General features: G+C 41.0%; 1 protein-coding gene across 6 annotated transcripts in view; it reads right to left on the bottom strand.

The window, feature by feature from the left end:
* The window catches only part of PTPRZ1 (protein tyrosine phosphatase receptor type Z1), a 122,884-nt gene that overhangs the window by 7,603 nt on the left and 101,542 nt on the right, over positions 1-13,739 (bottom strand). For 3 of the 6 annotated variants that reach the window (XM_081877757.1, XM_081877756.1, XM_081877760.1), the window contains exons 15-24: positions 11,208-11,293; positions 9,786-9,806; positions 9,558-9,654; positions 7,549-7,631; positions 6,492-6,626; positions 5,858-5,992; positions 4,810-4,973; positions 3,956-4,091; positions 2,215-2,361; positions 1,106-1,199 (exon numbers count right to left, since the gene is read on the bottom strand). In XM_081877757.1, coding sequence (XP_081733883.1) covers positions 1,106-1,199; positions 2,215-2,361; positions 3,956-4,091; positions 4,810-4,973; positions 5,858-5,992; positions 6,492-6,626; positions 7,549-7,631; positions 9,558-9,654; positions 9,786-9,806; positions 11,208-11,293 — 1,098 coding nt within the window. The remainder of the gene's footprint in view (positions 1-1,105; positions 1,200-2,214; positions 2,362-3,955; positions 4,092-4,809; positions 4,974-5,857; positions 5,993-6,491; positions 6,627-7,548; positions 7,632-9,557; positions 9,655-9,785; positions 9,807-11,207; positions 11,294-13,739) is intronic. The other 3 variants (XM_081877758.1, XM_081877759.1, XM_081877761.1) reach the window with 1 other exon arrangement.

The raw sequence follows: 13,739 nt of genomic DNA, 5'->3' as shown, positions 1-13,739 counted from the left end.
AACTTTGCTTCAGGATGAGAACAGAAATCGTGCTCCCGTGGTGTGGCAGCAGCAGGAGACCCCATTAGCTAAAGTGGTGCTTCAGGTTAAGAACGGACCTCCGGAATGAATTACCGTATTTTTCGCTCTATAACACGCACCCGACCATAACACGCACGTAGTTTTTAGAGGAGGAAAACAAGAAAAAAAATATTCTAAATGAAACAGTGGATGTATGATTTTTGTGGTTCATGCTGTGGCCACAGACATGTGATCTGACAGTGAGTTTGGGGTAGCCCAATGCAAAAATCCTGAGGATCCTTTGTAACCACGTTTTAAGTGGGGAGGGAAGGAAAAGCACTAAAGGGACAAAGAGCATGTGTGGGGTGGGTGGAGAAGGATGCTCTAATAATGAAGAAGAGGGGTACAAGGGGAGAAGGCTCCACTCCTCTCCCGCTTTGCTCCTTTAAAGAAGCAGGCTCTCTGTCCCTCTCTCCTCCCCACTCAGCGGCTCTTCTCCCGCTTTGCTGTTTAAAGAGAGCCACGGAGGAGGGAAGGAAGGGGAACCATGGATCCTCTGCTCACGACTGCAGCAGATCCCCCCGCCATCCACAGGCATTCACACAGACATTTCCCCTTACTTTCTAGGAGGAAAAAAGTGAGTGTTATGGTGCAAAAAATACGGTAAGTACTTAACCCGAGGTACCACTGTATTGAAATAACACTGTCACAAGCTATGAACAAAGAGGCTTTATGACTACTTACATTACATTGTCTGAGCTGTATAGGGAGCAAAAACAACTTGCCACATGGTGCTCCACCCATATCATGTCTTTTTCATCAGCCTCCAACACATTAGGCTGCACGCTGAATCAGGTCTAAGCAAACTTATAAAATGTGGAACTACACCATAATTAATCTGGGTCACCAAGCAGCACATATTTTAGTATGTCAGTCATTCAGCTACAAATATCAAAAGGTAGAAGCTGCAATAAAGCAGTATTTATTCTCTATGAAGTTCGCAATGTCATTTATGGATGGTCACTGTGACATATAGGATATTAGGCTTAAGTGGCTTATTGGTTTAATTTTGTAGTCAAACTCAAGGTATTCTCAACAAACTTACCAGGAATTATGGATGAGGTCCTGTTCTTTTCTCTATTGCACTGTTTCAGTGCAGTAGAATAATCACACTGCTGTATATTAGATTGGCTCAGAAGCTGAAGACGAAATGAAGAAAAAGAACAGAGTTTTGGGTTGTGTGAATCACAAATAATATACATGCAAGTGTGGTTCAGGCCAGGACTACATATATTTATGAGGCTACACTGGCCAATGATCCCAGCTCTCATACCAGTTTATAGGATTACTTATATTGTAAATTCAGCCAGTTAATTTTATTTATTAATGGAACTTTTAGAATCACATCTTTGTTTTCAACATGCTTTAACAAAAACAAATAATTAAAATTATTTATAAAACCCTGCAAAAACAGCAGCAGATTAGCACATCCTAATAGATTTCAATCATCAAATGCCTTGGAAAATGCAGTTACATTTTAATCTGGCATTGGAATCCCATTAAAATTAGAACATGGAATGGCTCCAGGGAAAGAGAATTACATAGGGATGGATCCATCACTGAGAAGGTACAATCCCACACCACTAACCAGCATACACTTGTGAGGTGTAATCCTGTGTCACTAACCAGCAGAGAACAGCCACTACTTAGTGAGACAGAGAGAAGGGCCTTTCCCACCAATCTTAAAACCTCAGTCAGATGATATAAGAAGTGCTTTGACAAATACTTGCATCCCAGGCCATGCAGAGCTCTGAATAATGGGTGTTCTATGGCATGATTCAGATGCTGAATTCTACACTAGCAGCAGTTTCTGGCCAGTCTTTCAGGGAAACACAGCACAAAAGAGCACTGCAGTATTCCAAATAGGAGGTTACCAGAGTATGCAGTACTGTGGCCAGGCTCTTCCAGTCCAGAAATGGCCATAGACGGGACACAAGTCATAGCTGGTCTCCTTGCCAAAGAAACTGCCTGGGGCTCAAGTGGCAGTGCTGAATCTAGAACAAGACTATGAACCTGCTCCTTCAAAGGTGAGTTTTAGCTTCAGGCTGTTGGCCATCATCGAACTCATTAAAACAGCCCTACGATTCAAATGCCATATAGACATTTTTGTGCAGCATTGGTTGTCCTGAATCCTTGAAATCAAAGGGATCTCACCTTGAATTGTTTCTCTAATCTTGTATTTCCCATTGGTCCAGGTATTAAGAGTGAATTAACATAAGCGTGAATGTGGTTTTCAGGTACTTCTGTTTCTTTGCTGAGTATGGCCTCCACAAGTGCATCATGAATAAAGACATACTGTTCCTATTTTAAAAGAAAAAGTAAAGAAAGGCATTAGCAAATCATTTCAGTTTTATTATTACAGTGGTACCTCGGGTTACATACGCTTCAGGTTACACACTCCGCTAACCCAGAAATAGTGCTTCAAGTTAAGAACTTTGCTTCAGGATAAGAACTGAAATTGGGCTCTGGCGATGTGGCAGCAGCAGGAGGCCCCATTAGCTAAAGTGGTGCTTCAGGTTAAGAACAGTTTTAGGTTAAAAACGGACCTCTGGAAAGAATTAAGTACTTAACCCGAGGTACCACTGTAGTTGCTATTGCCGCGCAAAAGCCAGCTAACTTTGCCTGCGTATGGTACAGATTAACCACCAAAACCAGAATAGATCTTGCTAAGGATGTACAAATATTATCCAAAAGGCAGAAACTTGTCATCCCCACGATACAAATATTATCATTTTATTTTGTATGTTGCCTTTCTGCAGTTAAAACAATGATCAAGGTGGCTTACAACATGACAAGATTTACATAATTACAACCATAGCAAAGTAATCATAAAAATAAATGAAACACATAAAAAACTACATAACCAAACTGAACAATTTCCACACAAAAATAAAAGTACAAAGAATTAATATCAATAACAGCAGCAAAAACTCCCCACAGAACTCCCCCCCCCCAAAATACCTCAGTCCTTGTTGGGCAGCACCAGCAGAAGTCTTTAAGAAGCCTGTCAGGCCCCACCCTAGGCCAGGCAGAGAGAGGCAAGGAGCAGGACCCACAAGCTCTCAGCAGTTATACAGATTTATATACTATTTGTAAAGGGTAAAGGGGACCCCTGACCATTAGGTCCAGTCGTGGCCGACTCTGGGGTTGCGGCGCTCATCTTGCTTTATTGGCCGAGGGAGCTGGCATACAGCTTCTGGGTCATGTGGCCAGCATGACTTGAGCCGCTTCTGGCGAACTAGAGCAGCGCACGGAAACACCGTTTACCTTCCCGCCGGAGCTATTTATCTACTTGCACTTTGACATGCTTTCGAACTGCTAGGTTGGCAGGAGCTGGGACCGAGCAACGGGAGCTCACCCCGTCGCAGGGATTTGAACCGCCAACCTTCTGATTGGCAAGTCTAGGCAGTGTGGTTTAACCCAAAGTGCCACCCGCTTTGTACACAAGTATTAAGAATTATGCTAATCCCTTCCATTCTATGATTCTATGTTGAGATTCCTGCATTGCAGACAGTTGGACTAGATGAGTGTTGGGAGTCTGTTGCAACCCTACAATTCTTTGATTCTATTTGAAAAGCATCGACTCTGAAGGTGCTGCAGTGTGATCTACTCCCAGGGTGGATCCGCATGCCAACGTCTCCTATTTCTAATCTCCCAAATTACTCTAAAATTCATAAGAAGTTTACTGGAAAAGAAATAATGTATGGGAACAATACATCGGCAATTAGGAAGCACTTTTCCTTGAGGTAGAGAACAGTAAACAACTTTTTTTTTTTTTGGTCTTTTGGAAGCTGTGGTTTAAATTAGTACCAGAGAGTTCTAGTAAGTTTGTTTCTCGATCTGTTTTAAAATCTTGTAAGAGGTTTTGTGAAACTAAGAACACACTTTTTCTTACCTCCGTCTGCACCAAATAGTTCCTTTGCGTCCGTATGTGCTTCAGGAATCCAAATATGTTGACAGTCCCTTCGTGCTGAATCTGCTGAAGCATACTATCTAATACTATGTATGTGCCCGTCCTTCCAACACCAGCACTGTTAAACATTGGAAACAAAATGAATAAATCTGAATCTAAGAAACAGCAAAAGTACAGCAGCCCAGAGCCATCCGTTCATGGAAACACAGCCAGATATGGATTAAATAAGTTTGGTATTATTTATAGGTAAAAAAGGTAAAGGACGCCTGGATGTTTAAGTCCAGTCAAAGGTGACTATGGTGTTGTGGCGCTCATCTTGTTTTCAGGCTGAGGGAGCCGGCGTTTGTCCACAGACAGCTTTCTGGGTCATGTGGCCAGCATGACTAAACCGCTACTGGCGCAACGGAACACCGTGATGGAAATCAGAATGCACAGAAACACCGTTTACCTTCCCACCACAGTGGTACCTATTTATCTACTTGTACTGGCATACGTACTTTTGAACTGCTAGGTTGGCAGGAGCTGGGACAGAGCAACGGGAACTCACTCCATCACGGGGATTCGAACCGCCGACCTTTCGATCGGCAAGCCCAAGAGGCTCAGCCGTATGCTTGCAAAACTCATACTAGGAAACAATTCTGAACATTATGGTTCAAAGATTGCTTTGTTAAATGTTCTTAACTGATCGAGGAAGCCACCTTTGTGGAAGATCTACATGCATACATGTGTTCATAGGAAGCTCTTGATTTGAGACATGATAGGTCCAGAAAACATTCATTCAGTTTTTATTCTTGCAAATAATGGGAGCAGTAATTGCTTTGGTAAAAACAACAGACCTGCAATGAACCACAACTGGTCCTACAGCGTGACGTTTAGCATACGATGCTTTTCGGACAAAGGTGAGCACAGGCAAAGTATATTCAGGAACACCCATATCAGGCCACTGAGTATAGTGATATTGAGAAACTACACGACCACAAGGCCTTCCTTTTTGGGAACCCTAAAACGACAATAATTAGCGAGAAATGCATATTTAAAAAAGAAAGAAATACAAACATTATTTTTTAATTGCCCAAACTATGAATTTTCAAATTCTATGTTGGGGAAGAGACAGAAGGCCACTGCATCTGATATGAATATATAAAATTATAGAGAGGATCAGGACATGGATGATAGAGAGGAAATTTTATTTCTATACCACTCTCCTGCCATCGTAAAAAATACAGTGAATAGTCAAAACATCTAAAAATTAATAAACTGGATCATGATATAACAAAGCAGCATAATGAGAGAACTGTGGTAATAATTACAACAATGAATTTATTCATATGCTGCCCATCTGGCTAGGTTGCCCCAGTCAATCTGGATGGCTTCCAAAAAATTACAACACAGTAAGTCATCAAACATTAAAAACTTCCCTATAGAGGCCTGCCTTCAGATGTCTTCTAAAAGTCAGATATTGGTTTATTTTATTGACGTTTAATGGGCTTTCCACAGGGTGGATACGACTACCAAGAAGGCCCTCTGCCTGGTTCCCTGTAACCACACTTCTCGCAGTAAGGGAACCGCCAGAAGCCAAATGTGCAGGCAAAGAAGTTGGCTGAATATTAACGTTGGGGGCCCTAAGTTCAGCAACTGAGGTGCTGCCACTAAAAAAAGCTCCGTAGTAAGTTGCTAATCAGGTACGGCCCTAAAAATAATTTCCTGTGAACATCATTAGAATATAATGAACTTCTCTGCTTACTTTAAACCCAGAAGCCAATGAGAATTTTACTGGTAAGTTGACTCCCTTGCAACAATAAAAACAATTGTGTCTCACAATGGTATACAAAACATTTTTTATTTCTTGCTGTATCAAAGTTACTATTTAGTGCTGCCACCTACCTTTTTCACCTTGGTATTCCTAATAGTAAAATTCCTCACAGTGTAATAGGCAAGCACATGAATGCTCTTTTGAGTGACTAGAAAGTTTCCATATTCTTCACTACCATCAGCAGGCCAGTACTGGTCACATTTTCTCTGACAGCCAAAGGAATATACAGTATTAAAACAATGTTTTATCATTTCATACATTAAGTGGGGTGTAATAAATAAAAAAGACTGCAATCCTAACTCCATGTACCTGGATGTAAGCCCCACTGAATTCAGCTGGACTTGCTCCTGAGTAGACATAGTTAGGAATACATTGGAAGTATTTTTTAATCAATAATATGGCTAGGAGAGGGGGGAAACACTTTTTTTTGTCCCCACCAGCTAATCCCAGGTCCCCAGGCTGCTCAGACTTGCTATTTATATACAAAGAATATATATATTGTTTGCATCCCTTAGTACCATTATTCATAGTATTGAATTGAATCTTGCAGTACAATACTGTGAATATTTTCTCAGAAATAAGTCCCAATTTCTTCGAGTATAATTCTCACGAAAGTGTATAGGTTTACAACCTCAGTGCATTAGCTAGATAAACAGAGAGAAATGTGCTATATAAAAGGAAAATGTTTATAAAGGATGTTTATACCCTTCCTTTCTCCACCAGGTTAGTTATCATTACAATGACTTCCACATTATGTTCCCAGATCATTCTCCAGAAATCTTCTGCTGTTGATTTTAAAGGCCCTTGAGCTGCGATATATGCTTTCGGTCTGTTGTAGCCCTGTGGAAAGGAAAAGAAAAGAGTCCATTAATATATAGCAGAATAAAAGGGAAAGAACTATCAATTGATTGCAAGGAAGACATGAAACTAGTCCAGAGACCTAGTGATATGTCTCCTTGCAGCAGCTCACAGAAAGGTAGCTTGTCACTGGAAGAGATTAAGAGCTGTTCAACAGTGGAACAGACTCCTACAAGAGGTTGGGGGGGGCTCCTTCCTTGGAGGTTTTTAAGCAGAGGTTGGGGGGCTATCTGTCGTGTATTTGAGATTCCTGCATTGCAGGGAGTTGAACTAGATGACCCCCAGGGTCCTTTCATACTCTATAATTTTTTGATTCTATGGTCCTAACATTCATTTCAGGGCTGATGCCAGTGAAACAATGTTCAGGATGCTACAGGCTGCATTGCGAGGGACTCTTAATGAAATCCAGGGTTCCAGATGCACTGCATAAAGGTGAACAGGTTCAGCCTGTGGTCAACCAGATGTTGGTGATTGGATAGCTCCGTTGGTAGAGCATGAGACTCTTAATCCCAGGGTGATAGGTTTGAGCCCCATGTTGGGTGAATGATTCCTGCATCCTAGGGGGGTTGGATTATATGACCCTTGTGGCCCCTTCCAACTTTACAATTCTATGATTCTATGGTTGGATTCCAACACCTATCAGTCCTAGGTTGCATGGCCAGTTTCTAGAGCGAGTCTTGATCTATTCTACCTAGCCTATAACTTAACAGAACTCCATCATTCTACCTCCTCCAACCCCCCATTGCCACAATCTGGCATTGCTCTCTTTCGGTTCCAATGGTGGAAAACAAAACATCCCCCTCATCTGCTGCTGCTACACCCAAAGTCCTGTTCTAGTGGCTTGAAAGAACAACCCTAACACAAGCTCACAGTAAAGGACAGTGAAATAGGAAGATGAACTTACATCTACGTAGTTGGCATTAATGTAGTCAGTAACTTTTCCATCCTTGTCTGCAAGTTGTGCAAGTTTAACTCTGCTATGATCATCTAAATTGAGGAAGAACATTGGAATACACAGCTTTCAGAATAGTGGTTTTCATTCTTTGAAAGTAAACATCCAAAGTTAAAAGTCAACATTGATAGCTGAAGCTACTTCAGTCCCCACATGCTGCCTTCCCACTTACATCCCTCCAGTACAGGAGTGGCACTGCATGTCAGCTTCCTCCTCATTCTCAGTGTTGTAGAACTCAACAAATATTGGGTTGGTTCTGCCTGTCATTGGCTCTGGTTCTATCCTGCCTTCCACCCTACCAGTTCCAACGGGCACCAGCCACCATCTGCAATACAGTTGTACCTTGGAAGTCGAACGGAATCCGTTCCGGAAGTCCATTCGACTTCTGAAACGTTCGACTTCCAAAGCATGGCTTCTGATTGGCGGCAGGAAGCTCCTGCAGCCAATCACAAGCCGTGGAAGCCCCGTCGGACATTCAGCTTCCAAAAGAACGTTCAAAAACCAGAACACTCACTTCTGGTTTTCAATTGTTCGGGAGCTGAAACGTACGAGTTCTGGGGCGTTCAAGAACTAAGGTACAACTGTATTTGGACAGAACTGAAATTCTGAAAGCCCATCTGGTTTTGACATGTAACTATTTGCCCACGTCTTGGCTGCATTGGGAAAACAGTTTTTCAATATAGTTTTATTCCATTTATTTTGGTTCCATTTTTTCACCCTTACACAGGCGCATTGGCGTAGCGTGGGTTGTCAGCACCCGGGGCAAGGCAAGTAATTTGCGCCCCCTAACCCTGGATTTGCGCCTCCTAACCCTATCCCTAACCTAACCCCCAGATGTTGCGCCCGGTGCGGCCGGCACCCCCTGCACCCCCCACTCTACGCCACTGCACAGGCGGTATCTGTTATGAGAGGTGCATGTGTATGTCCAACCAGCCCGCTCATCCCAAAACAATGCATGCGGAAGATCTTGTTTTGAGCGCAAATACTCTGAATGTTTGGCCTTTTGGAAGAGTGGAGCAACTGAATGCATGGGTGAGATTTGCACACAGGCCTTCCATAACAGGCAGGGGTGGACTTGAGTAAACCTTGGTAATATGGTGCCCGATGTGTGGCCAAAATTTGGAGCACCCAAAAAATGGTTTTTCCTCAATTATGGATCTTCTCAATTTTGTGTCCCCTCGGCTCAGCACCCTAATGTGGAGGAACTGCCCACCCCAGCATTGGCCTAAATCCAGCACTGCAATAGGCACTGGCTGGTTTACCAATGTACAATACTGGGATATAGTTCCAAACAGCAAATTTGTATCTTCATGTAAACCCTTGATTTTATTTCCTGACTTCTGGCTCTTAAAGAAGATAAGGCATCATTATGTCAAACTGAAGAGGGATTAACTTGGAAAATGAAGGTACTGTCTCTTCCCCTATCCTTCCCTTAAAAAAAAAAAGCATTAAAAGGCAGATGTCTCTTTGATATTTCACATTGGCCTTGTTAGGTGAAACTTAGCAATATTTTTTTAAAGCACCAAAATATTCTAGCTCATCACCCTCTGCAGCTTAAAACAACTACTGTATATTTATTTAGTTATACCTATGCCTTATAACTCACTTGTTTCATTCTAGTGATTTATTACAGATATTGAGGCTGTATAGAGGAGTGCCCATGGATCAGAAAAGGATTCCCTATACACTTCACTATAGGGGTCTGTTCTGAACATTCAAAGGGATACATGCTTATTGTTGAAATGGATGGGAAAGCTCTGTAAATGTAGGAGATCCTTGATTACATTTTCATGGGCCCTCAATAGTATCTGAAAGAACTCAGTATACCTGGAGCACTCAAGGGGCTCTGGAACATACCAAGTATTTAAGCTCTTGACATATGTGTACAAATGGAGGAGGAGGAGAAGTATTTATACCCCACACACCTGGCTGGGTTGCCCCAGATGTATGCAGTTACTTACAGGCAACAATATTTATGTATCTATTCTTATTCTTGTTGTCCGGATGATTAGAGCTGTCTGAAGTGATGCCCAGATCAACTGTGCAGCTCTGAATTTCCTGAAAATAGAAAGCGAGAACATCCTGTTGAATACAGAATATTTGCGTGCATGGCCCCACCCCACAAAATATACAATGCATGTTGCAACTATGTCTTTTCTAAAATAAGGTATGTTGAAAGAATTCCTTACCTGGTAAAACTCTTTCAGTGTCTAATGAAGAAATGAATGCAAAAAAAGGTAAAAATAAATTCCCCAGCACACAACAAATGAGTAAATGTTTATATAGTACAAATACAATGGAAAGCAATCATGGCTATGAGATAAATATACACATATATACACATTCATAATAGGACACAGCTGAGTATATCTAATTTACAGCATGCAGGTAAAAGAAATTAAAATAGAAATATAATTTCAGTGACTAGAGAGATAATTTACCTGCCACTGAGGTAAGTAGCAAGCCACCCACTGACTGTAATGAATCAGAATGGCTGATTCAATACACAGGCTGCCAATAATTAACCATAGATTGTTTTAGTATTATAATCCACAAAAAGTGGTTTGTGGACACAACCAACTTATTTGTTTTACAAATAAAACTATTAATAATGATAACTTCCCCCATTAGAAACATGCAATTATTCAATCATGCACAAAAGAGCTAAAATACATGAATTGCAAATGAAGTTAAGTTCGGTTTTAGTGATGCAAGGCACAGAAATTAGGTGTTAAATGAAATTACTTTTAACACTTTCTTATAGCACTATATCCATCATGTATTAATCACAGAGTTATCACATTCAATTATCTTTGGGCCAGTGGCACTGTCAAACAAACAAACAAACAAACAAACAAACTGAAAACATGATTAAAGTCTCACAATCAGCGTTGAACAGTTTCCCCAATATCTTTCTGAATTTGTCAAATTAGTGAAAAACTTAACCATTCCATTTTGATCAAGGGCCTGTTCAGAAGATGTATTGCATCTATATTTAGAACACGTTCAAATTTTATACACAAGTGTAAAAAGAAAATGGCTTGCATTTTCTGCTTTTGTAATTATTGTATAATGTGTGAAGTGGGAACTCAGTATCTCCTGACGTGAGATGCATATGTTGAGTTGCAGATTTTAGAGCCTTAGAATTTACCAGAAGAGAGCTTTAGGAGTTCACACACCGAACAGAAAATGTAAGCCACACATAATTCTTTGCACTTCTTTGGCTAGTTCGTCTGTTTATTGCTTGATATATGTCCCTGAGTTACTGCACTTCTGAAGCTCTTAATGTGTAGGGGTTCCCCACTGTCAGCTACACAAATGGCGCTCACGTACATTGAAAGTTTGGGTCTCCCCTTTTCATAGCCACACATGAGAAAGCCATCTTCTGAAGAACATATACTCAACAATCCTATCTGTGCACATGATACACTATGTGGTCATGCATAAAATCTGACGGGGGTGAAAGAAGTAGCTTCCAAAAATATTAGTGCATATTTCCTCTACCAATCACATGGAACTTCTGCTATCACAGTCACATGAACACCTGTAATTATAACGGAACGTTCAAAACATGTACCAGATTCTCATTTTAATAGGAAAATATTTCATACCTCAAATTCTTCAGCAAACCCATTACTGGTATGCAAATCTGCAACGTGTTTTGGAAACTGCTTTGTTGGGATTGCTCCAACATCATCTTAAAGATGAATTTTGAGAGAGCAGAGGGGGGAGAGAGAGAAATATAATTCAAAACCATGCAGTAGACAACATTTCCGTATTTCTCCCAACTGTATTATGGCAGAGTAAAACATGCAAAATATTCAGGTATTCTTATTAATTCAGCACATGGTAGTGTCCCACAATCCTGCTTCACACAACTAAGAACAGAGCTGGAAGTGTGAGATACCAGAAATAGAAATATAGTTGTGGATGGAATGTTGTACTTTGGTCTACTCACAACCCAGCTGTGAATTGCTATTCTGTTTTTGGATTACTACCCTTCTTGGCTCAGTGATGTATCATTTTTTATTTTTCATTTGGAGCCATGCAGTCACTGCGGAGGGTGAAGGTATTGGCTGAGATGATGCAGCAGGTCAAATACTCAAAGAATCCTCCATCCGGGAGCACTCTTAAGAAGGATTGCTTATATTAGTTGAAAACCTTGTTATGAATGAAGGCTGCTGGGTGCCCTTCATCTCCCCCTTCCAGCTGTGTTAAGTTTCTTCCGCCTTCACATATACGCATAGCCAAGATGCCTCCCTTGAAAGGTGCATAAGGATAAGGAGGTCATCAACCCCCAAACAAAACGACAACAATCATGCCTTTATATGCACTACAGTGTGGGGATAAATCCCGATTGTTCTCAAGTTATCCCGCAGTCTCACATTGGCTTTGCAAAGTTCCATTTCATTTTGTCTATTCAGCTATTGGAGAACTGACAGGACATTGAGGAAAATTCAAAATGTCCACCACAGGAAGCTCCATAACAACTGATATCGAAAGAGAATTTCTAGGAATACCAATGGATTGAACTGAACTTAATAATAATAATAACAATAATAATAATAAATTTTATTTATACCCCACCCTCCCCAGCCAAGGTTGGGCTCAGGGGGGCTAACAACCAATAATAAAAACAAGTTGATTTAAATACAACTTAAAAATAAGATTAAAATTCAGCAGTAAAACATCAAAACATTAAAATGCAGCCTCATCACGGGAGGAGAGAGGAAAAAAGAAAGAGGAGGAGGGAATCAAATTGACTCCAAGCCAAAGGCCAGGCGGAACAACTCTGTCTTACAGGCCCTGTGGAAAGAAATCAGATCCTGCAGGGCCCTGGTCTCATGAGACAGAGTGTTCCACCAGGCCGGAGCCAATGTTGAAAAGGCCCTGGCTCTGGTTGAGGCTAATCTAACTCCCTTAGGGCCCGCGACCACTAGGGTGTTGCTATTTATGGACCTTAAGGTGGTGCCCCATGGTTATATTGGCTTCACTTGCAGGCTGGTTTTCTGATGAAAACTCTACCCAGTGCCATGAGAAGATCACACATTCAAATTATTTTTCATTGTAAGCATGTATGTACATATGCATATTTTACTGTAATGAACAGTGTTCTCTTCCCCACAAGTCAGCGTGCATAATACCCAAGGAGGGGGCAGTTGGTTTGGCACCTGAGACATAAAATACCACAAGCACCTCTCTCTCCCTGGCACCAAAAGTACAATAACACCAATTTAAAATAACTAACAATTTCCTTTCATGACACCTGTAACCTACTGCCTAAGGCAACCACCTCACTCTGCCTAATGGTAGGGCTGGAAATGAACAGCATGTGATTGACCCTGAGCATTGTAAAGTATCAGCAGATTTTCAGGAGTAAATCATATAATTCCTAAACAAGGCCTTGTTCCAGAGATAATGATCACTTACTGGTCCAATCAAGAGAAAGCCAGGCATTCATAAATGCCATTGAAATCAATGGGAACTTCAGAGCTCTTAACTGTGCACTGAAGCTCCCCTGACTGTAATGAACTTGCAGCCTGATTGTAGCATGTTTACTTGGCAACCTCACTGGAGTCATATTTTCACACACTGCAGCCACAGCTTTCAGGACATCATTTTATATTTTAGAACACAATTTGTTTTAGGTACAGAAAACATGCATTAAGTATAATCTCAAATAGACACAGTCTCGTACAGAATCTGAAAATGTTCTACTCAAAACAGGTTGACGTAGTAAACATATGCATTGATTAACTGGTGAAGGTCACACTGTATCAATCACCTTTGCCTCTGGAAGACAATACATTTCCTCACAAGTATTTTCAAAAGAATTCTACTGATTACTCATGCAGAATTGGGCTCTCTGGGAGCTCCTGGAGGGCCATGGTTAGGCACACATGAGCAAGATGAAGCTTCAATATCATCCAACAGGTATCTTATTATTTCACACTATGGAATTTCCAAAGTGCTCCATGTGATGAGGAAATGTCAGGCAAGCTGCATAAGCTTCCATCAGCAGGTGTTTAATCATCTACGACACCTACTATTTCTTAGGCTTCAGTTACCAATAATTCATTAATTTGTATTGGGATCCATCTGTTCTTTTTACTTGAATGGATCTGAATGCACAAATTGAATTA

The sequence above is a fragment of the Podarcis erhardii genome, assembly GCF_964252035.2.
Source record: "Podarcis erhardii genome assembly, chromosome: 10".
In the NCBI taxonomy this organism is placed as follows: domain Eukaryota; kingdom Metazoa; phylum Chordata; class Lepidosauria; order Squamata; family Lacertidae; genus Podarcis; species Podarcis erhardii.
This window is presented reverse-complemented; position numbering and strand designations above follow the sequence as displayed.